This window comes from Pieris napi, chromosome 15 (genome assembly GCF_905475465.1).
Source record: "Pieris napi chromosome 15, ilPieNapi1.2, whole genome shotgun sequence".
NCBI lineage: Eukaryota > Metazoa > Arthropoda > Insecta > Lepidoptera > Pieridae > Pieris > Pieris napi.
This window is the reverse complement of record NC_062248.1, coordinates 5,057,144-5,082,951: the sequence shown is the minus strand read 5'-3', so window position 1 is coordinate 5,082,951 and position 25,808 is coordinate 5,057,144. Positions and strand designations below refer to the sequence as shown.

At 32.6% G+C, this 25,808-nt stretch overlaps 2 protein-coding genes across 3 annotated transcripts; both read left to right on the top strand.

Annotated features, from left to right (window-relative positions):
• The first annotated feature begins 105 nt into the window (after positions 1-105).
• Positions 106-21,820, top strand: LOC125056545 (large neutral amino acids transporter small subunit 1). Of its 2 annotated transcripts, XM_047659691.1 has the most exons (8): positions 106-526; positions 5,176-5,474; positions 9,528-9,653; positions 13,014-13,155; positions 18,500-18,623; positions 20,226-20,426; positions 21,082-21,525; positions 21,583-21,819. In XM_047659691.1, the coding sequence occupies exons 1-7, from the start codon at positions 384-386 to the stop codon at positions 21,487-21,489; spliced, it is 1,443 nt and encodes a 480-aa protein (XP_047515647.1). In that variant the 5' UTR covers positions 106-383; the 3' UTR covers positions 21,490-21,525; positions 21,583-21,819. The 2 variants fall into 2 exon arrangements, with proteins under 2 accessions (XP_047515647.1, XP_047515646.1); XM_047659690.1 differs by having other exon boundaries at positions 21,082-21,820.
• Positions 21,821-22,707: 887 nt separating this feature from the next.
• LOC125056544 (NADH-ubiquinone oxidoreductase 49 kDa subunit-like) lies at positions 22,708-25,808 on the top strand. Its single transcript, XM_047659689.1, has one exon. The coding sequence runs from the start codon at positions 24,377-24,379 to the stop codon at positions 25,778-25,780; it is 1,404 nt and encodes a 467-aa protein (XP_047515645.1). The 5' UTR covers positions 22,708-24,376; the 3' UTR covers positions 25,781-25,808.

The following is a 25,808-nucleotide window of genomic DNA, read 5'->3' as shown; positions in this document are numbered from 1 at the left end:
GCATCTCTTTTGTGCTAGTTAGGTCCCGTATATTTGTCCTTGTTACAAGCTTGTTCCGTTTCCCGACAGCTGACATTTGGTCGGTGTGTGTGTTCACTTCACAATTCAGTTTTCTCCAGTTAGCGCACATGCGCCGAGAAGACCGCGTCTGCTCGCAGTTCATATTCTTGTCGTAATCCTATATTGACGTATTGTCGTTCTTGTTTAGTCGATCGTAAAAATGCTAACGAAAAGTAATTTATTTGTGTAAATGTTTCCGTTAATTTAGAATGATGTTGCGTTTGTTCCATTGAATATTCTATAAAATATTGAAATTTACCGCGAATTTGTCACGTGGCCACGTGTGTTGTGTTTACCGGCGTCAGTGATTGATTTTTTGCGGTATGGGCGAAGAAATCCAAACAGAAGACGGAACAGTGACTTTAAAACGTAAAATTACGCTTTTTAATGGCGTAGGAATTATTATTGGAACGATTATAGGGTCTGGAATTTTTATATCTCCCACCGGTGTTTACTCCTATACTGGGTACGTATACTTAAAGTTTCCCGCCATAAAACTAAGTAACGTAACTCTAAATACATACAACGATTTGTTATTTTTATTTAAATGTGAGAGGCATCTTTGGTGAGAGATTTAATAAATAATGTTTAAAAATTAATAACAAATAAAAAAAAACTATTTAGTCAGATGCTTTTTAAATGCCTTAGTGTTATATTAAACTTTAAAATTTGTCGATAAAGTGCTAGGTAAATTCATGGATTGTGTTGGTTCATTAATACATAGTTTTTTTGTCGAGTAAGGTAACTTAATGTACACAATTGATTGAGCACAAACCTTTATCGCATCAAACAGCTTACAGTTCACACCCTTTCTACGTGTAATTAATTATTGTGTTACGATTTATAAATACTCCAATGTGAATCTTACCGATTTTAATCAATTTTCCTGCATTATAAACATTTAAATTACAAATTACTTAACGTTAAAGTAACATTTGTATTATTTACATAACAAACGCTTAGAAATTATTCGTTGAAATATTTTTGGTTCTTACAAAATGTCATAATTAACACGGTTAAAAAAGACCAAGGACAGAAACAGACAAGACATACAAGTTGTAAAGAACGATAGAAAAAAGTTTGCAGCTGTTTTAAGGAGTTGATTGAAATTTACCAAAAAAATCATTATTGTTGTAGCCTTCTTTCTTCTTAAATATCACAATTAGTAATACATTACATATAAGGTAATATGTACCAAGGTATCAAAAGCAACATTTAGGTATATGTTATTTTTTGGAATAATAAATTAAAGTATTAAACTATAAGAACGTTATTTGCTAAATTTAAATGGTAAATTTATTAATTATACTTAGTCTGGTAATTATGTCTTGCATTTTGTTGTCGCGTTTTTTGTACGATCTCAACTGGTCAAGGCAATATTGTTTTTGATATCTTGTTGCATAGGAATGCGTCTGTTTGCGATAAACATATGGCTTCCCGGTACCTACCTACTTAATATTTTACTAATAATTTCTCAAGTTGAGCGCAACAATTAATTTATATAAAATTTCATCGACGATAATACATAATAATTGCACATTTTTCAGTAAACTAAAATTAAAAAATAACTTAGGGTTTATATTGTTGAACCTTATTAATTATAATGAAATTAATTGTATATATAGCATAAAATACACTTAAACATTTCTCAGGAATCATCACAATAATTGCCGTAAACCATTCAGAAATCGGTTTAGTAGTTTTGAGTTTATCGCGTTAATAAATAGACATACGCGGACACGGTACTTACTTAATTTTATAGAATGTGTTAAAAATCATAATCATAGACTTTCCACATTGGTGTAGTTTACTAACTTGAATATTGGGAAGTGAAGCCATAAGGGATATTTTTTAAATGAAGAGTTAACTCAAACACATAATAATTGAAAAATATAATACTAGAATAAATTTAAAAAAAGTTTGTTCTCAGTGTACTTTTAATGCTGGCAGCCGTAATTAACATATCAAAAAGAATACTACGGGTTTATTTCCAGCTAGTTTTAAATATTTTTAATTGAGGATTACATAGTAAACCCCGAAATTATGAATGTTTGTCGCGAATGTAAATTAGTTGTTAGTCGAAACCACTTGCTAGCGGTGAACGCACTCCGATTCACTTGGCAACAGGGCCAAGGCTGAAATCGAAACTGATATTAAATTTGACGATGTTAATTAATCTTATAAGATAGTGTTACGGCTTTTTGAAATAATGGGTGTGTCATAAAGTATTCGTAACTGAGATTCCTCTCTGAGACTTTCCAAGAAGGTTGAAGGCCTGTTTTAACCAGGTTCGTGGAACCTATTTACACAAATTGATATGTATATGTCACCGTAAAATTGTAAACACCGTTAGATTGTAATCTATCTCGCGAGATTATAAACTGTCGAAAGATTGTGAACCTCAACGAACTGCTTACAATTTAACGTATTATTATTCGGTAGTTATATGAAATTGTTGGGAAGTAAAATTAATCTGTAATTGACCAAAGAAGTTTGAATGATAACTAAGTTAGTGTAGTACAATCTACCGAATAATAATACGTTAAATTGTAAGCAGTAAGCTGAGGTTCACAATCTTTCGACAGTTTATAATCTCGCGAGATAGATTACAATCTAACGGTTTTTACAATTTTACGTTAACATATATAAACAAGGGTATACTCTAGATGCCTTTAATTTTGTATTAAATCTAGGATATATGTTTGGAAGACAAAAGGGAATCCGAAATGGCCATCTAAACCTATTAAATGCATGAAAACAATTAAATCAATTCAATTTGATTAACTATTGTTTCATTTGGGTTATAATTTGTAGATAGATTAAGTTAATCTTTACTTTCAATATCTAATATATAGTCGAAGAAGAGTTAAGATACTCCACGCACGTGAGCGGAATAGATAGGTATTTTCGATGACGTTGATGATAAAAGATATTTCGCTTCCTGTATTTTATCTAGATCATAACGCACACACGACCTCACACATTATGCATTACCACACACTTCAACGAATAAATTATTAGGTTTGCCCTTTTTGAAAGTTTTCATTTATATTTCTTGCTTTTAAAACCACATATTTCTGATAGTAATAGTTACCTATACAAAGCATGCTATGGTATCCTGTTAAAATGTACACCACGTAATAAGTTAAAATGTATAAATACCTATTTAATTTTTATAAATAGTTAAAAATGTAGTTATGTATGTGATGTTGTAAAATTAGTAACCATTAAACATATGCTGTAATCCGTTTTGGCTGGCTATACCTATCATATATTTTTAAAAATCTGTGAATTACTAATAAACACTTAAATAAAGATTTATATATGTCATTAAACAAATTATTAATTATTATTTATCCGCAGAGCAATTATGATCGGCAAAAGCCTAAATAAATAAAGATTTGTAATTGGGTTGCACTTGCGTAAACGAAATAAAATGTTTTATTAACATTTAATAATTTACCGTACAATTGCCAAAGTAAGTCTGATTTTAAAATAAAAGTATTTAAGAGATAATTATTTCCTTGGATTCAGATTTCAAATATGTATTGTGATAATATGTAGGTCGTTGGTCTGTGGCGAAGTTTTCTTTAAAAAAAATCTATCAAATTCGATTTAATAATTCTGTTCTACGTTCTAAGTCCTAAGAGATAACATATTCTTATATATAAAATTCTTGTGTCCCAGTTTTCGTTGCCATACTCCTCCGAAACGGCTTGAACGATTTTGATGAAATTTTTTGTGCTTATCCAGTATCTATGAGAATCGGCCAACATCTATTTTTCATCCCCCTAAATATTAGGGGTAGTCCATCCCTAAATTTTAATTTTAATTTTTTAGACAAAATTTTTAATTTCTATTTTTTTATGATACAACATACAAAAATACATACAACCCCTAACTTTCACCCCTCTACGATCAACCCCTATTTTTTATTATAAATGATATGGCAAAACGACGTTTGCCCGGTCAGCTAGTATTCTTATATACCTCCCGCTTTAACAATGTATCGGGCCAGAGATAACTTAATAATTGTCATTAGTAGGGCTAAGTAGAGCAAGTGTAGAGGATGCCCTTGAGACCTAAATGCTGAAATGCTGAAGCACGCTCATGTCTAAATACATAATATACTATCATCACGAACTTAGATAAAATAGTTTTAATCTTCATTGTCAAAACCTGATTAATACATATTATCAAATATCTTACCATTCCTTTCGTTATAAATACACTGCCGCACTGCTGCTGTAAAATTATCTATATATAAAATTATGTATGCTCTTATAAAAAGTCGCCCATTCAGGCCCAACTACGCTCGCCAAAACAGCCCGAGCTGAGGTGTTAAGGCCAACAGCGAGATTCCTTACAAAAAAAGCTTCTATAAAGTTTAAAAATAACATAATTAAAAACAAGTGACTGTTATTGAATATTACGTTTAGAATTTATTACATGTATGTTATGACTAATCAAGATATCAGAATTAATTACTCGTATAAATATATTTCCTTGAAATTATTATTAAATGTAGGATGTACTTTCATAGTACGAGTTTCGTACATATACTTACGTTGACTATTTCCACCGTAGATCTACAAGTTAACTGCATGCAATGTTAATATAAAATAGTAATATGGGCTAAAGAGTTCGTAGATATAAAAAAAAATTTTTGGATTATTCAATAGTAGATTGACACTTTTGAGAGCGATACAACGATTATAACGGTCAAACAATTGTTCGATACCATTTTTATAGTAGATTAGTCTTTAGGCTCAACGTAGGCTTCAGTTTCGATTACCTTTTCATCAGAGCAAACTCTTACTCTCCTAATAGCGTAAGTAATTGCCGTCCTGACTTCAATATTGAGTTTGTACCGATATTGAATGACCTTTATCAAAATTGCATATAAATTGCTATAAAACCTACAGAGTACCAGCGCTGTTCCTACCGCTCGGGGGCTTATCTTAATTGTGAATCATTAGCTAAATTAACACTGCCCCTTTTACATAAATTTTACTGCATCAAATAAACATCAAAATGATACAGTATCTTCCTGAGGTCACTGAGTTATAGTAAAACAATAATAACTTTCAAACTTATCTGCTTTATCTGTTACAGGTCGGTAGCGGCATCACTCCTAATATGGCTGATCTGTGGTCTATTATCAACATTGGGTGCACTGTGTTATGCCGAGTTGGGGACTTCCATAGCGAGATCTGGCGGTGACTACGCCTACATTTACACGGCCTTCGGGCCTTTACCGGCCTTTCTTAGAATGTGGATTGCGCTACTTATAATTAGGCCCACGACGCAGGCGATTGTTGCCCTGACCTTTGGGAATTATGTGGTGAAGCCTTTCTACCCTGAATGTGAACCGCCGGAAAACGCGGTGAAGCTACTGGCGGCGGTGTGTTTGTGTAAGTAAAACAAAGTCTTAAACATAATGATATGATGGATGCGTAGTAATGCGAAATTATAAAACAATAATAATTTTGGAACATCTAACAAGTTTGCTAAGATAAGATTGTTTTAAACCTAAAGGTTATCACTTCTGGCATATTTTGATTTATTATAAACATTAAAACCGTTAGAATTTTAAAAGTTAAATTCACTTATTTTTTATCGTTAGATTATATTATAATAAATAATATCATAGATTTAATGTAAACATATTATACATAGTTTTATTAGAATTACTCTGCGAAATGAGGAAATAACATTGTTTGTATGTACATACTATGTACTTCGCATAATTGTATGTAGAACAGCTGATACTACAAAACATACTACTTCGTGATATATCCCGATGCGCAACTATAAATAGCTAACTCGTTTTTTATTTCTTTCTTTCTCAAGTTATTCATATATTTGAAAAGCAAGGCTTCCCAGAATTGGAAACTTGGAAATCCCATAAAAATAGACCAGTCCATAAGATCCGTAAATTCCGTGATGAAAAAATAGCAAAATTTCAGTATTATTATTACGTCAAAATTTGCAAAAACTTCAATTTGATTTGATTTAAAGGACACAAATTTAAGATTTAAACAATTAGTCTCCTTTAGAATAGAAAACCTAAGTAAGCTGCTAATATTGTCCCTATTTGTGTCGTCGATTATAGAACACATCCTAAAGAAGCGGTCAGATGACGCCACGTATCTGAGTGTAATTAAATTGTCGTTATGTTTGGTTGTTAAGGATCATTAAAGGATACTCATAAATAATTTAGATATACATGAACTATGAGTCATACACGTGGGCAAAATATGCAACGCAATTTCCTCGGATAATTATACCTATGTTAAAATAATACATAAACGAAATGGATTAGATGATGAAACCCAGGGTATATTTTACACTAGCTCCTGGGTTTCACGCGCGCCTATGGACACTCACGCTGTCAGAAGGCTCTCAAGTACGTTGCCGACCTTTAAAAATTGGTATACTCTTGAAGGACCTTAAGTAGAATTGGTTCAGTAATACTTCAGTAGGCAGCTGATTCGTCTGGATTTTCGTGAAATTTTGTGTGCATATCGGTTAGCTCTGCGAATCGGAAAACATATATTTTTCATTCCGCTAAATTTATTTTTAGAACTTTTTTTGATTTATTTTATTATGATACAGCATACAAAAATAGATATAACCCTTAATTTTCACTCCCCTACGATCAACCTCTATGTAAAGGCAAAAAAGCTTCTTAAGTACTTGAACATTTTGTGACACATCTTTCGTCCCGCAATGATTTTATCTGCGACACGTGTAAGTGTAACTTTGTGAAACAACCATTCTTTCTATGTGCCTTATAAATTTGAGGAATAGTTGAATGATCCTAATCCTTGGGATTGATTTGCTTCTGTTCAAACAATTTGTATGACAATACTTGGCGATTAAAAAGAGTGGCGGAAAATTTCTTGCCAGTTCTTCTTACCCGCTCTACGCCCTTGTCTTGCGAACTGGTAGTAAATGTAAATTTACAATTAATTTAACCTCTTTCTGACAATTCATAAGTGTACTTGTTTACCTACATGAATAAAGATATTTTGAGGTTGGAGTTTGAGTTAAAATAGTATTGGGAAACTATCAATCAATTTGACATGTGTCTACTTGTCAATAGAAACAAAACAGCCATAGAATTGTGCAGGACAGCATACAATATTTTATTTTTCTCATGCCGGTGGGGTTTGTTAAATACTTACTGAGGTCTTTAAAGGCCAATTGGTTAGTAGACTGGCTTTTCATACCGGTTTAAAGTAATAAAGTACGTTGACCTAATAAAATATTCCATTCGAAATCCTTCGTACCTGTTAATATTCCTAATTTAAATGCAAAATTGTTTAACTGTAGTTACTTGAATAATTTAACTGTATATTTTGCAATCTATTTGTTTTTAGAACGTTTAGTAAGTGTTTAGAATTTCTGATATGTACCTATTAGATGTAAAAATGTGCGTGTACTAGTGTACACACGTTAGAAGTGAAACTTCTTTATGACCTTATTTTTCGAAAAATTATCTATATGCAACTAACTTTACAGAAATTGGTTAAATAAAGTTAAATTAGATAAAGTTTAACAAAAGGCTTTTAATATCACAGACTTGAATACAAATAATACAATTATTTCATTTTACCTTATTAACACTAAGATTATTACAGAATTTCATAAATTGTAATATAATTTTTAGTATCATTGTTATAGTTATTATAAATTTTTGATATTAATGGTTTAGAATCTCTTCGAATCAACCGTGGTAGGGACGAGAAAAAGACGCGCGTAACGGTCAAATGTGACGCGTAACCGAAACATGTGACGCGTAACCGAAAAACGTGACGCGTACGGCGTAACGAAAAAATGTTACACTAATTTTTTTCCAACCCCGATAAAGAAGTTTCACTTCAATAAATTTAAATCAATAAATTAATAATAATAATATTTTTTTTTTTTAAAGAAATTTCAAAAAGGTTAGTCGACATCACAGGAGACCGAAGATCTGGCAGCTACCTCGGACAAAGAATTAGTCTAGCAATTCAAAGGGGGAACGCTGCCAGTATCTTCGGAACCTTGCCTAAAGGGACTCCTTTTAATGATATATTTTAGTTTATGTTAAGTTTCGTTATTTATTTCAATGTATATTATTTTATTATTATTAGTTTATGTTTATAAGTTTAATATAAATGTGTAGGTTCTTTCATGTTTCATAGACAAAAGTAAATACAATCATTTAAATTATATGTAGTTTGAAAACGGAAATTTGACCTTTTGTAACTACGTCGACAAAATATTTAAAAGTCTGTTTTTTTATGTCCAAGTACAAGTAGTATAGTAAATTTCACGAATATGGAAATGATCCTCATTCTTGGGATTGATTTGCTCCAGTTCAAACAATTTGTATGACTCAAAATTTAGCGATTAAAAAGAGTGGCGGAGAGTTTCATGCCAGTTCTTCTTGCCCGCTTTACGCCCTTGACTTGCGAGCTGGTAGTGTAAATTTAGAATTAATTTAACTTCTTTTCTGACGTTCATAAGTGTACTTGTTTACCTATATGAATAAAGTTATATGGTTTGAGTATTTATTAAAAAAATACATTCATTATCAATGGCCGAAAGCCCGAAATCCGCCATATATGGCGTGCCTCTTATTTTGGAGCAAACACCTTACTAACCATGTGTCCCAATGTTCTATTGGAACCTGCATATTAATTTTTGTGTCGTCCCCATTCACTACCTATATTACTAGCAAGCCATACATTAAACGTTTCGGTTTCGTATCTATACGAAATTGTGAGATCTCTACTCAGATATATTATAAAACATTTTCCTAAATATATCCCTTAATACAGTAAGCTACAGTCGACACCTAATATTACATAAATGCGTCTTCGCAGGAAGCTTCCACTTAACCTAATTTCCGACCGTTCAAAGGAACCGTTCCCGCGCGATATTGAGATACAATAGTTTCCTGTTTGGTATAGAAAGCCTATTAATTTTCTCAGGGAAAGTTTTAACTATCTAGAACAAACATCTACGTTATTAAGCTAATAGCCTGGCTTTCATTTATTGAGTAAAGTTGCAATTTGTTGTAATGCGTTATTAATATTGTGGTTAAGAAAACATGTTTACATATTTACTGTGCTAGTTATGCAAATTGTTAGTTACTTTTTCATACACACATACATACGATAGTATAAAAATTACAACTATAATACAAATATTGATATCAGGAAGGTGAACTAGGTGGAACTGAAAATATTAAATAACGTTTTTTCTTTAAGTAAGGCGGCCTTTGGACATTGTATGTCCATTGAGCACGTGCAGCTATCGGTCCAGATCAAGATTTGCGTACCAATTCCTAAAAGACCGGCAACGCACTCGCGAGCCTTTTGGTATTGAGAGTGTCCATGGGCACTTAACATTAGGTGAACCTCTTGCCCGTTTTATAAAAAAATATCAGCCAACGACGATGGTTTTTTTTTCAGGTATACTGACAGCAATCAATTGTATTAGTGTTCGTTGGACCATGCGAATCCAGGATATCTTCACCACATCGAAGCTGTTGGCTCTAATTGTAATCATCATATCTGGATTTTGTTATATTGGCATAGGTGAGTTTTTGCCTTACAAAATAATTTGAAAAAAGAGATAAATTTAACAGTATTTTAAATGTGTAAGGTTTTAATAATTCATTTGCATATCTTAAACATGGATTGGGGACATTTTCAGTAATTATTTGCAAGATGTGATCGAAAGGACAATTATTTTATTATACTTTTATTTTGTATTTGTTTAATAATATAATTCTGATAGTGTGTTTCCGAAAATTGTATTAAAATAGAATACATTACCCCGTATAGGTATGTTATCTAAAGCTGGCGGCTTCAACACATTTACACTGTGTGCTTGTGTAGTGTCTGTGAATAAGCGCGAGACGTGATGTCAAACTGAAATACAATCACAAATACATCATGAAAAGACTGTCCATCTCTCTCGCGCTCGGTCAAGCTTATGAGTATATAAGAGACAGTTATTGTTTTTCTTTTGCTACTGTTTATGTTGATCTTTACTGTTTTATATTATTATTATTTTATACATGTTGATCTTTTTTCAAACATTACCAGGGCAATCTCGTGAAATGGTGCACAATGTTTTTAATTATTTTAAACATCTTAATAAAAACAGTTTAATGAAAAAATGTTATATTTAATTTGACATCAGATGCGACTGGGGCTTCTAAGAGGAGTATTGAAAGAATAGTTAGTGAAGTAAAAGTGAAGTGTGTCGAGCTAGATGGAGCTTATGTGGAAAAATGAAAAATTATTTACACGAACTACTCTTTCACGTTCTTGGTCTGGTTTAGAACTTTTGGATCCACCCTCGTATGCACCTAATATTTATATGTATTTGACACATTTTTATTTATTTACAACCCACCCAACCTTACTAAAACCAGAGTGGACTAAAATGTATAGCATGGCAAAAAAATCATATTTTTAAACATACTGTATGTGAAATTGCATTAGTGTGAGTACTGTGAACTCGCCAGCTTTCGATAACCGACCTATATAATATAATGTAAAATATTACCGATTTAAATAAAAACACTTGTAAAACATTTACTGGATTTTGTGAAACAAATTTAATAAATGTTTGTAAAATATCTCTTGTTAACTAGAGTAAGCCGCTTTAAACGGAAACAATGGATTTGTTAACCCGTGTCCATGCTCGTTGTAAAGTACGCGAAACATCAATTTATATTTTATATATTAATCAATTTCATTTTAATTTAATATTTATTATATTTGTAACAGTTGTAAGGAATTATTATAATTTTTTTTTTTTTCGTCCACATGCCTTCGTTACGTCGAATTGTATGTTCTGCCCATTTCCATTATTTTTCAGTGTGTGATAGCGTATATAATATTAGTTTTTTTTATAAAGGTCGATACTTATATATTAACCTTACAACTAGTTTACTAAGTTTCAATATAATCCTAAAAAAAAAGTGTGTCTTTCTCTAAAAAATCTTTGGCGTAACAAGATAAAAATCTTTTATTTTTTTTTATCTTTCGCCTTATTCTACGTTTGTAGAAAAAACTACACTATCAATAGAAAAAACTAAAATGTTGACTATAGCTAACTTCAGGGTGTCAGTATTTTGTGACGGTGTGCGCGCATCGTAAAAATTTACTCTCATCACTTTTCGCTAACGCGCCAAAAAAAGTAATCCTTCAAATACTTGCATAATATACATATTAAACGTTTTGCTATTATTAACAATTCGCTGCTCCTATTCTTCTTTTTCAGCATATTTCAGCATCTTCAATTTTGTCGTTTCAGAATAATTCTAATATTTGTAACTAACAAGATTGATTTTATATGTGCTGATAAAGTACGCTTATAACAATGACCTAATTTTTATCGCATTTTAATGTTTGTACTAGCTGTCCTTAGGCTAGATAAATCTAGGTCTAAACATGAATCGGCAAATAGGAAGTGATTATAACATCTCAATCTAGTTCTGAGTTCGCCCATTTGCCGACTTCAAAGAATTCAAAGGTTTGAAGAAATGCCAATGATGATTCAAATGACATTATTGGTACAATAGATGTCAAATCAATTTCAGTTGCTGAGACGTTAATCTGATTAAAAGTGTTATTTGGTTGGGTTTCAACCACAAGAATTATTAGACAAGGGATCGTAACGAAGAGAATTCTTTGTATTTAAACAATCGTTTAGTTATAGGAACATACCTATGGCGTTTGAGATGTAACTATGCTTGCTAATTTGATCAACAGTGTCATGGTCATGGGGCTGACACATTTCTGCAGCTGTTTGTAGGTGATAATTCTTCTGTGAGTAACACACGACTTCGATTTTTGGGTCTAAGATGTCGGTTTTCTCGCAGTGTTTTTCTACAACGTACGAACAAGACGCCGATGAAAAGAATTAAAACATATTGTTCCAATGAGAGTGGGAATATTCCCCCCTATTTCACCATGCCTACTGCTGATAAAGGACAAATATTTGTTTTAATATTTTTTTCGTTTATATATATACTTATTATAATTATAGATTATTACTTAAAGATGTCATGTGGATTATGTTGTAATGGTTGTAAGCTCCTTACAAACATTTTGTAAAACTCAAAATCTTGGCGATTAAAAAGAGCGGTGGAAAGTTTATTGCCAGTTCTTCTCGTCCGTTCCACACCCTTGATTTGAGAACTGGCAGTAAATGTGAAATTAGAATCATTTAGCATTTAATTTGTATTTCTTTATTGACGTTCATATGTGTACATTGTGTTACCAAAATGAATAAATGATTTTGAATTTTAAATAAAATGATGCACATGCTCGGTTCGAAGGTCCGACCTCAAGCTCGAGAGTAGCACGCTTTACTACAAGGTTAATTTAGTTCCTAATAACCAACAGATTTCAAATTCGATAGCAAAGCACTTTGTGTCATTTAAACACGAAAATAGTAATAAATCAAAAAATTAAAAGGAAATATTATAACTAGAAGTAACTTCAAAACAATAAATGTTTTAGTCCTAAATACAACGAAATATTTAAAGTAAAGACTTAATTAGCGCGAACTGTGACTTCCATATGTCTAACGTCGATACATTTTTGCGTAGGGATTTATAAAACATCTCAAACTGACACTTTAGGGGCCTCATAGCCTAGCGGTCTTATTAAGTGGCAGCTAGGTGAGGGGTACCGGGTTCGATTCCCGGTTCGAGGGCAAGTTTTAATTTAATTTAAATTTGTTCTCGGCCTTTGGGAGGGTTGTGCGGTACCGGGCGAGTGCTTAAACCGTACATGGAGGACACGGTCGAATTTCTAAGGCAAGCACGAATTATAAAAATCTTATACTTGACGCTGGCTAATGCACAAACCGTGCCAGAGCCATAAAAAAACTGACACTTTAGCTTCATACATTTATAAGGTTTGGTCGTATTTCAGGGCACACAGAAAACTTTCAGAATTCCTTCGAAGGGAAATATGGTGCTGGAGATATTGCTTTGGCGTTTTACTCCGGCCTTTTCGCTTTTGGGGGCTGGAATTATTTGAATTTCGTCACTGAAGAGCTGCAGGATCCGTATAAGTAAGTCTTCAATCTTATAAATTTTTATTTCATTTTAATGTAATTACTCTAAAACTTCCTTACTGTTGGTACATTTTTTGTTTGTACCATGATAATCACGACAGGATGCATTATGCATTGCATCTATATAATGAACGCAAGCTTTCAAAGTATCAAATGAGTTCATGTTTATTTCCAAATTTATTTTTAAATTCACTCTTGATTTGCTTTGGTTTAGGGAACTAGGGAACTTTGTTTAATTATTCTCTTTGCTAAACGAATATAAATCATGGTTAGAATCAGTCCAAAAAGAAATTCAATTATTAAAGTAATATTTAGTTAAAAATGCTACCTATTCTGAATATAATAACATTATTATATATGTACGAGTAAATCCTAAATGCAATATTCGAGATATTTAAAAAAATCGCCTAGAAAACTATATTTAACAGGAGTACCTACATTCTTCGATTAAGAAAACTGAGAAACAAGAAGAATGGAAGTTGTACGCCATGAATAGTCTCGATGACCACGATTGCTGAAGAGCAAATTGTAATACATTCGCATTTATATTCGTCAAAGAAGTTGTATATGTAGTGCGAAGATAAAACAATTATTTATAAAAACCAATACCTCAGATTTCTGTATCTGTTTCATAATCATTTGTTTTTTTCTAAAAGGCAAGTAGATCTTTCTGTGCCTGTTCACTTTTTGGGTCTAATAGGCATGCAGTATTTCTCACTATGATTTTCTTCACTGTTTGAGCAAATGTCAAAGCGAACATAGACAGAAAGTCCATAGACCCGGGATCAAACGACCTTAGAGGTGAGAGTCACACGCCGTCAGTGGGCCAACACTGCTGGAATTTCGATTCTAATAGAGACCAGCATAATAGTCATTGCTATACCATATTAGGTACTTGTGATTTCTGTAAAGAATAAAACCTATATGGGCCTATTACCACAGATTTGCGGTCGCTAACCTTGGTATTTAATAATAAATAGTCTAATTCGTGACGCAATCACCACAAACAATGGTACGACTGGGTAATTTTCCTTCATACGAAATCTTTATAAAACACATACATGTCACAACACATTTTCTGTTTTACTCTATGGAGGAAGGCTTCTTCTGATCTGAAGGGATCCTCGACGCATCTTATCGCTGACTAGCTGGCCCCAGTGGCTTAGGTGGAAAAGTTTAATATCCTTAGGGCCGATTTACATTATCTTAGTATTTAGCAGAGTGCTTTAGGATAGTACTTTAGTTTAAACATGTAAACGTTACTTGCTTTAGTTCGGTTCTACTTGACTTTCAAGTTGAATCAAAATAGAATCGCTGTTTATTTTTGTTTCAAGTGATACCCCTCCTGCGCCCGCGCAACCCCCGAGATCTTACCTCGTTGTGTGTAAACACGTAATTTAGTAAAATCTTTAGGAGAGTGCACAAGTGCCGTGAAACGCGTGCGTGTTTTTTGATTTTTAAAGATGGCTAAATGGTCGGAAGTTCCAACTCTCAAATTTGTGTCTGAATATGTTGTTCACGAATGTTTGTGGAACGTTAAAAACAATTTATACAAAAAAAAATAGGCTAGGCTTTCGGAATACAATGCCTTAAAAGAAGCTACATATTTTATTTATTATTTATATTTAGTTTATTTATTTCGAATAAAATCTTGTCTTCTATTTGCTCCATAACTACAGTTAGTATTTTGCGTAGAATAGAGCGTATTTGCCGACGTCGTTGCGCGTTCATTGTGGCGCTGTAATGATACTCTACTGGAAGAAATGTAAACGTTCACTCGCAACGCACTAAAGCACTAAAGAACTTGCCTTTCAAGTTGTACTAAAATACTCTCCTAAACACTAAGATAATGTAAATCGGCCCTTAGCGGTCCGAATAACCCAAGTCGATTTAGGGCTGTGCTGTGCTGTAATCGTACTGATTTATAGCCGAAGTCGTCGCTACAAATTAAATACCATGTGCTTATCTTTAAATGTATTGACAATGAAATGATGTTAGCATATTAAATTGTTTAAAATTGAGTCTGTTTTATGATAAAGGAGACTTTTCTTTGACTTCGAAAATGAAAACCGAAAACACATTAGATAAAGTGTTGTACCTTTAATTTTCATTTTGGTTTATCTTGAATTAGATAAGAATATTAAAAAAAGATTTGGATGGACATGAAGTCATACAGCCAAGTCTCGACTTTGAATGTCATCCTTACTTCGAAGAAAAAACTTGAATCGTAAGTTGTTGCAATAATAAGCAGGATTACTTAGAAACACGTTCTTCGTTATGTGATAAAAATGTTCTTCAAAGATATAATTTTATCATAGAACATTACATTTTTGTTATAAAAATATTATAAAATTAAAATATGCCATATTATGATGTGAAAACCTCTAAAAACCAGTGACGCTACCACCTTTTGGGTCTGGGCCTCAGATTTCTTTTCGTGATCATTTGTCTTTTCTAATAGGCAATATCAGGCTTTTGTGCCTGAAACAAGCCGTCGTCACGGTTATAAGGCATGCTGGTTTCCTCACGATGGTTTCCGTCCCCGAACGAGTGTTAAATTAGCACATAGACAGAAAGTCCATTGGTTTCAGGGGATCTCAACAAGTGAAGATCTATACTTTTCTTATTTCTAAGACTTACTTAGAAAAAGAGTGGCCGAGAGTTTATAGCCAGTTCTTCTCATCTGTTCTACGCCCTTGATCTGGGAACTGGCAGTAAATGTAAAATTAGAAGCATTTAATGTATATTTCTTTTTTGACGTTCATAAGTGTACATTGTGTTACCTATATGAATAAATGATTTTTGACTTTGACTTCTATTTCATAGTCAGGTCGCATTTGGTTACAAATTAATGAGTATTAATTCATTAACCTTTATTTTGGACATTATTCACTTCGGAATCTCATAAGAAAGGAGCATTTTTAATACAACTATATTGTTGCCAGTCATATAAAATCACGCAAATTTGTCAAGCAGTCTTCTTTCCGTTCGTGTTTTGTGCGTGTCCAATAGGAGCAATATAACAGAAAAGTGAAATAAATCTTTAAGTAAGTACGAAGAGATACTTGAGAAAAGATTCAAGCGTTCCCCAAGAGTAAATCAAACAAACCTTTTAATGGAGTTTTCTTGTGTCTTGTAATGGGAGTTATTTGCTCGCCATTCACTACTAGAGCTAAGTAAGGAGTTGATTATGAAGATAATCAATCCTATTTAAGTACGGATGGCAGTAGGATTTTATAATTACTATCGGAGATCACTCATGTTGCCTTGTACACACGTCTTGAATATAAAAAATTCACACACACGCACATAAAATAATTCATCACTAGTTTCATCAAAGTCCAGCCGTTTGGGAAGAGTTTAATTACAAACACATGCTTAGATTTTTTAATATTTAAAGATAAATGACTTCCGTTATTCGTAGTATTATATAACCAGACACCTTGTTTCCAAATAAATAAATAAACCAGACACAAAAATATGTTATGACAAACCTCTTAAAGAAAAAGAAAAAAGAGTTATACTGATTCGTGTTATTAACTAAGTCAACAAATTTAATAATATTAAGATTGAGGAATCCGTCAGAAATCAATATTTTATCGTTATTTAAAGATAAAATATTGCTATATTAAATTAATTGAATAAATTTTTGACAGATATGTTTAAAATAGCAACATTATCAATGATGTTCCTCAAGATTTATAGCATGAGTTGGTAAATATTAGAATTTTGTTCAACTTGCCGTTTTATCTTTGCCGTATCAAATACTCTTAAGCGATTAAATGTATTATTCATAGCGACGCTTTATTCGTAAGTGACCCACTGGAATAATGGCCTGACGGAATATTCCATTGAGAAAATTCTCTAGCGTTCGTATTAAATTACTTTATATGGGACTAAATGAAGACGAACTTTATTAAGCTACGTGTTATCATATTTCCAACCATAAGTGATAAATTTGTTTTGTTCGTAGTATAAGAGTTAGATATTTTTCAAAATTAATAATTTCCGAGTAGGTACTTCCTGTGAAACAAAAATGAAAAAAAAAAACTTTAACGAATATAATAGCGAATTTATAACATATTAATTTTAAAAATTATTAACATAATGCTCTTTATGGTGTTAAGTGAGTTTTACCAGTCTTAGTCTGCGAATATTTTTATTTAAGTAGTAGCCGCGTATTTTCTAAGTCTTTAGCTGTATTATTGATGTTTGATGATAAATAGGAAAATATAAATCCTGCAATGCAAATTAAAGTTAGTAGATTTAAAATGTTTCTCATTGCAATATTGCTGATTACCCGTTTATACTAAACATTTATCTTAGATTGAATTAGGCTTAATAAATGTGGCGTTTCGGCGGGCCTTTATCATTAACTAACATTTTCTGTGCGTAGAACAATCTCTGAGGTACTATTTCCAGATCTTTAGACTCTAAGCTTGATAAGATAATTATTGAGCAATATATTTCATATTGAGGAAAACTTTTAGAACTAATTTCTTCAAATGCCAACAATCTTTAAGATCTCATCGTGGTCATCTTGCCAATAATGTGTCAATTCGATTGTTCGTGGTCCAATTCTTAGATATTGTAAGTTATAAGTGCGTTAAAATACCGAAAACTACTAAAAGCCAGTAAAGAAAAGTTATTTACAATGAAGTCTTTGTCGGAGAGAAAGTATGTATCTAACCGAAATTAAGACTTGGCTTAAAGATCAAAAGGCCAATAAAAGTCTGTATCTATAGATAATGTGTCAATTTATGCCAATTTCCACGCTCCCAACGCTGGATTTTTATTTTTTTATCGGGCTCTTGATTGCTCTATTGTGATACAAGATAGATTAGTTTAATTTCTTTATACTGCAGCTTCTGACTTTAAATAGGTACTTTTTAAATCGATACTATTATATTTTATACTACCTGCCCCCACGAACTTCGCTTCGCCTTAATATACTTATTTTGCTTTTTAGTAACTACATACCTACCATATGGAACATTTTGCTATGCTACCTCATAGAGACTTCGTTTTTCGGAATAAACACCTAAGTACTAAATCAAACTTAATTTTCATTATCTTTTTAAAATCTCTCTCTTCATAAGTAAACCTGTCTTAGATTTCAAGAAATAAATATAAAAAGTACTCGAATCAGTCCGTCTTCGAGCGCTTAGCAACATATTTTGCGATTCAATTTTGATTTATATAAATGATCGAACGAGTGTTTCGTTGGGTCGTATAATAATTTATTCGAAGGAATGAATAAAGAGTTCTATCGAAGTGACTAGAAACTATCGGTAATGGGCCTATTGGTGTGCATTACTGACTATTTGAATATGCCTTTCAGAAATCTACCTCGCGCAATATGGATAGCTATGCCAATGGTGACTATAATCTATGTGCTGGCGAACCTGGCCTACTTCGCTGTGGTCACTAAAATGGAGATGATGTCTAATCCTGCGGTTGCTGTGGTGAGTGCCAATCTTCGCGTCTTTAAACATAACGAAGATAAGATAAGCTTATCAGAAAAATCTAGCAGGCCGTGAGTTCTAATCATGGGTATTGTGTTATGGGCAAATAACACATGCTCGAACGATGAAGGTAAACTTAGTGAGGAAACCATCTGGCACAGGTACGCGCTGAGTTTCTTGCCCGTTCTTCTCAGAACAAGGCCTCCTGGTAGTTTTGCGAACGGATGGCGTAGCTCTTTCGCGAATTTTGTAAACGTTTTTGACATTCATAAGCATGCCCTAAGATGCATCTAAATTGAATAAACGTATTTTGATTTTGATACTTTCAATAAAAAAAGGCATATTCTTTTAATAAAAAAATGAAGAAAACATATTATATCAAAAACTGAGGCCAAAATAAGTCAGACCAGTAAATATAATATATTTATAAAACCCATTTTATTATTTTACAGGCTTATAACATTGTAGTGTTAAAAGTGATCCTAAGTAAACAAAACACAAAATTTCGCAAAAACTTATTGAAAAAAAAATTAACTAATCTTCGAAACATTTTTTAAAACCGCCGAAATATGCGAATATGCGAAAAACGCCATCTGTAGATATTTAGTTCGTGGTCTCATAAATGGCGAGTAGAAGATCTCTCGTTGTTGAAGTTTCTTAATAGAGGGCGCTATTTTGGCTTAGTGATATCATTGGTATAATGTGAAATTAGTTTAGTAAGGAGTTTATTTATTAATTTTCCTGTATTTCTTTAGTTAATTGTTAACTATCGAATCGTGCTAAAGCACTCTCATCCCTGAGATCGTAGGTTCGATCACCGGCCGTGCATATTTATATATTTCTGCGACCGTATTCGGTTCTGATTTTTGGTACATGTAGATATTATTAGAGTTATACCGGCTAAATGTGGGATTAAAGTTAAAATTGTGTGTGTATTTGGTTATGTTTTTTTTTTAAACTAAAATTTATAAATACGGGGTTTTAGTTTGGGTTCCTGACCCTATTATAAATTGCAGTGCGTAATTTTTAAGTGTTATTAATGGGAAAACAAAAACTTTGTTATAATTACTATAACAAGTCATATAGTCCATTTAAATGTTAAATTTGCTGAACATTTGATAGAGGACGCAATTTTATTTATGGGACATGCTTATCTCCAAAGAGATCTTCGACAAAATTGTTCCGACATATTATATTTTTGATAAAATAAAAAGATAAAAGTTATTAAGCAATTAAGAAATTTTTAACTTTTTTACGTATAACTTTTGAATTTTGGCTTTATGATAAAAAGTCCAATAAACATAATTGTAGGCAGAGCGAATTACTACAAAATATGTTTTTGCAAATTTTTTGTACGATGGATAGTTTAGGAGATATAGCCAAAAACGTGTTTTCACTCCATTTTCCAAGTTACACAAATTTGGAGTTAAGCTTGTAATGACCCCCTACAATCCCATAAATAAAATTGCGTCCTCAAACAAATGTTCAGTTTGGCCCTCAAATTGTAACATTTCAATGGACTAATATTTGTGTACATTTGCAAATTTCTGTTGTTTCTCAATTAAGAATTAAATTCTAAGTAAATTTTCTTTGCCTTTCCAGACATTCGGCGACCGTCTGTTCGGTAGCTGGAGTTGGGTGATTCCAATATTCGTGGCTTTATCTACTTTTGGAGGAGTCAATGGCGTTCTCTTTACATCAGCGCGATTATTCGCAACGGGAGCACAAGAGGGGCATATGCCGGCATTCTTCTCGCTATTCCATATTGAGAAACAGACTCCTATACCATCACTTATATTCACGGTATGTACCTCATATAATGTAAAAAAAAAACTTAATAATTAGTAGAAAATACCTGAGGTTTTAACAAATATTTTTGTTTTAACATATTGTTATGATGATAATTTTATTTGTATAAGAATGACATTAGCTCACACTTTGTCACGTGACCATTTTCATACAAATCCGTTTGGCGTTAGTGCGTCCAGATCAAGACGTGATTGCCGATTGAATTTTGCTATTCATTAACTTTATTGTTGATTTCATTATTAAGATTAACACAAATAGCCTATATATGGCTATATATATTTTCTATATTGCATATAAATATATCAAAGAAAAAAGATTCAAAATCTGTTTAAACATTTAATTCGAATATTACTCTGAATTAAAACTAATAATTTAATAATATCCATATGGGTCTTGGCCTCAGATGGAATCTATTTCTTTGATCATATTTAATAGACAAGTAGGTGATCAGCCCTCTGCGCCTGAAACAAATCGTAGTTTTTTTTCTATTTCACACGATTTTTGCCTACACCGTAGGAGCAAGCTAATTCATAGCACAGCCGTGATTCCAACACACGACCAAGGTCGCACGCTTAAGTATTTATGTATTTATTGCGAATTAATACAGAGAATACAAAAGTGATATTAATTAATTTGTAATTATTTCCAGTGTTTATTTTCCTTGCTGATGCTGACAACTAGCAACGTATTCGCCCTCATAAATTACTATTCGCAAACGTTATGGCTATCTGTTGGTGCATCCGTTGTCGGAATGCTCTGGCTTCGTCATACAAAACCCGATCTGCCCCGTCCGATCAAGGTCAATCTAGCCATCCCTTTCGTTTTCCTCGTCGCGATCGCCTGTCTCGTTCTAATCCCAGTCGTAACAAACCCGAAAGATACCGCTATCGGTTTAGGGATACTCTTCTCAGGAATACCGGTTTATTATCTATGCGTGAAATGGAAAAATAAACCTCGGTCCTACCATACGTTATCTGGTTGTGTTTTAAGGTTCCTACAGAAATTATGTTCTTGTATTTATGTAGACTCGTTAGAGAAAATGTCGACTGATAAATAATTTAATATAGTGCTTTACCCTCTTATTTATAGTCTCGTATTCTATGATTCAAAGTCGAGACTTAAACCTAACCTCAACGTAAAAAATGTATTGGATTAGACAGGAGTCATAGTAAAGATTCTGAATCTACCCTCAATCTTATGCTACAACCGGTATTCTGGGGCGCCAAACTGAAATCTACATCAATACAGAGTTCGATTTGACAGATTTAAAGTCGAGAATTAGCGTATGACGTCTGTCAAAACTTGACTTAAGACTGGGGGCTTAGTCAAGATGCCTTAACAGTAGTGTATGTGGAAAACTAATTTTGTAGGAAAATGACAGTTCCGGTTGTCAAATTTTCTGTTCTTATTTATAAAAAATAAATGTGTAATTGCACTGGTTTTACTGATGTACCTAGTCTGTCTCTTTACATCACGGCGTAAACACAATTTGACAGAAAGAGACAAAACATTACTATAGACTTATCTTTTACGGAAAAAGCTAAATCATTTTTAAACGTGAGACATTTATAACTAAGAGGGTTTTTGCATCAAAGTAAAACTCGAATCAGTAAAACTATTTTTTAGCTAATTAGCTCAGTACGTGTGCCCATATTTTTATATATAAAACAAATGTATATGACAGTAAACAAGTCATAAAAAAGTGTAGTGATACCGATAATACAAATCACTGCGATGATGTATAATATACATAACTACAGTTAGTATTTTGCGTAGAATAGAGCGTATTTGCCGACGTCGTTGCGCGTTCATTGTGGCGCTGTAATGATACTCTACTTTAAGAAATGTAAACGTTCACTCGCAACGCACTAAAGCACTAAAGAACTTGCCTTTCAAGTTGTACTAAAGCACTCTCCTAAACACTAAGATAATGTAAATCGGCCTTTACTCGACTCGGGTCCTTCGGGCCAGTCAGTGATTAGACTGGTCAAGGACTTTTTAGGTTGAATAAACAGTATACCTCCACAAAAGCAACATGTCAAGTGTATAGGGAAAACTTAAAAAAATACTAATAATATGGTCTTCACGTGCTGTAAAATATCCGATTATATTTGGAGCTAAAATTACATCGTAAGTATATTTTGTATAAAGTAACAATGCACGAAATATTATTGAATCATTTCTGTAACTAGTAAGACACAAAACCTACAGACTTTAAAAAGAATAATATTTTACGAATGTTTTAACTGCCAACTTAAAAAAATAATAGAATACCGTAGATTATGTCATCGCAAGTGACTTGTGCTTTAAACATCTTCAATTGTACGAACTAAAAAAACTGTATTGTAAATGGACCAATATATCCATTATGCATTTAACTTTTTTAAATTAATATTTCAATTTCTAGAGATTTTTTAAATAAACACTGCAATGAAATTAATTCGACGTTTTTAGTCCAAAATATGGACATTTTGGATCTTTTTTTAAAATATTTATTTGTATAATAACGATTACTAATTAGTATTTTGTACGGCTTTTTCAGACTTATTAATCGTAAGAAATTTTTATACAGGTTTATAAAGGTTCATTTACTTTAAAATTATTCGTTACTCGAGACTATTAAAAACTAAATCAGTATCATTAAACTGTTTTAACTTTATCTTTTATCTTGCTTTAGATAAAACCAATTTTCTCATTAATAAAAGGTGTGTCTTCATACCTTATTTATTCATAAATTTTATATTACCGTATCTAGTACTCATCTGTCTCTCGTCTTCACAGCGTTAACCCAATTTGACAGAAAGTGACGAAAAATTCCTTAAAAAAGCCCAATTCGACTGATTTAGTTTTTATGATTAGTTGAAATATATCAAGAATTCCTTTTTATTTGCCTAATAATTACGAAGAACATTTTCCTGTTTAAGCGTTTTAATATGGAAACATCACTTAAGCGTAATTAATGCTTGAATTATTATATGAAGTATAAATTACTTGATATATTAAGACTTTATAAATATATGGTTCTTTTACTTAAATGTACATATATTTACAGAAACATTTACACTAATATTTATAGGTGTTAGACGTAAGTGAACATTCCTAATTATACTCAAACATGTGTAATCTATGAGCAAAAAATAGCCGGCTTAAGTTTTATTTAAAAATTATGTTTTATTACTTAAATTATCTGGGAAGTTCCTATTTAGTTTTATTTATGTCAAGAAAATAAATTTCATTCCATTTAAACATAATAAATTCGCACCAAAATATAATTGATTGCTAAATCGCTGGTTATTTCTGTCATATTGTGAAAAAATATAATACAGTGTTACCAGATTCATTGTTGTTATATTTTGTTTACTCAATAATTTGTACCTAATTTAATTTATATTTAATTTAAGACATTCCCTATATGCGGGTTTATATACGCAATTTTATTGTCAAACATTTTAAGATTGGTACTCATAAATGGACTATACTGTATACATATTTAGAAAATGCTTACTAGCTATTTATATGCCATGCTACGCAATGTAACAGCTAATAAATATAAAAACAAAATATTACGAAATCATGTATGGAAATATAAATTATTCAGAACAAGAGTTTGTAGTTTTATTGAGTCACAAAATCTAAACATCGTAATGTCATAAGAAATATTTAATTGATTTTGTTTATTTCACAAATATAGAATTAATAATATTAAATCTATTGTTTTTAAATAATATTTCGATTAACGTATCGACGTTATTTATATCGATAAATGGCCACAAGTCTGCCACAGAGTATTAAAGGTTCAATGCTTTTATCGTGTGAATAATTAAAAAAGTTACCACGTTTATAAAAAAGTTTTGATTATCTGATATATATGACTCCGTCATTATTATGTCATATCAAGCTAGGCTATGTGATTTTTATTCACAAAACCTGATTTGTTACGAAGGATGTCTAGTGGCATTAACATGTGTACAATCCTTAAGCATATACAATTTTTTAAAATCAGTTCTTTATCATCAGGATTTACGCGACACTTTCGAACAGGCCATCGATTAAGTGGCCATCGTTGGTCACCAGATCCGCTTTTTATGAAACAATTTGAAGGTGTTGCCATTTACCCAACTCCAGAAATGGAGAAATACGCTAAAGTAATTTATGACGGTAGAGTAAAACCACTTGAAAGAAAGCTAAAAAATATGTGGCTCAATTTTGGACCACAACACCCAGCTGCCCATGGTGTATTAAGACTTATTCTTGAACTGGACGGCGAGTACGTCCTGAGGGCAGATCCACATGTCGGGTTTTTACATCGAGCTACAGAAAAACTAATGGAGGCTAAGCATTACAACCAAAGCCTGCCATTCATGGACCGTCTGGATTATGTCTCTACAATGGCCAACGAAGTAGGATTTGCACTTGCTGTTGAAAAGCTTCTCAATATAGAGGTCCCGCCTAGAGCTCAGGCTATTCGAGTCCTTATGACTGAACTGTCCAGAATAGCTAACCATTTATTAAATATATCTGGTACCGTACTAGACGCCGGTGGTATCAGCCCATTTTTTTGGATGTGTGAAGAGCGTGAAAAAATATATGAGTTATTTGAAAGGGTTTGTGGTGCGCGAGTACATAACGCATATATGAGGGTTGGAGGAGTCAGCCAGGATCTTCCTATTGGATTCTTAGATGATGTTCACGAACTCTGCATGAAAATGGGTGAGCGCTGCGATGAAACTGAAGATGTTGTGACTGGGAATAGGTTATACTATGAAAGAACGGCAGGCATTGGAGTTGTATCGGCTCATGAAGCTATTAATTTGGGATTTACTGGACCGATGCTGCGTTGTACCGGCGTCAAGTGGGATTTGAGAATTACTCACCCTTACAGTGGTTACGAGATGTATGATTTTGATGTACCTGTTGGTACGTTTGGAGACAGTTATGATCGTCACCTTTTACGTTTGATGGAGCTACGCCAGTCTTTAAGGATTATAAATCAAGTGTTAGACACTATTCCAGAAGGAGAAGTTCGAACAGACGATTCTAAAGTTACAATGCCTTCAAGACAGGAAATGAAAACGTCTATGGAGGCCCTTATACATCATTTCAAATTGTGCACAGAGGGGTACAACGTACCTCCTGGTGCAACTTACAGTGCAACCGAGTGTCCTAAGGGTGAATTGGGAATCTATATGGTAGCCGATGGCACTTCAAAACCCTATCGTGTTTTTATTAGACCATGTTCATATCTTCATCTAGCAGGCCTGGCTGTTATGGGTCCAAGAATGTTGCTAGCTGATATATCTATTCTAATAGCAACAATCGATGTAGTATTCGGTGATGTCGATCGTTAATAATTTTTAATATATCTATTATGAGATA

Coding starts and splice junctions, on each gene's coding strand:
- LOC125056545 (XM_047659690.1), top strand. CDS start 384: ATGGGCGAAGAAATCCAAACAGAAGACGGAACAGTGACTTTAAAACGT. Junction 13,156..18,499: donor GAGCTGCAGGATCCGTATAA/GTAAGTCTTCAA, acceptor TATGCCTTTCAG/AAATCTACCTCGCGCAATAT. Junction 20,427..21,081: donor TACCATCACTTATATTCACG/GTATGTACCTCA, acceptor AATTATTTCCAG/TGTTTATTTTCCTTGCTGAT.
- LOC125056544 (XM_047659689.1), top strand. CDS start 24,377: ATGTCTAGTGGCATTAACATGTGTACAATCCTTAAGCATATACAATTT.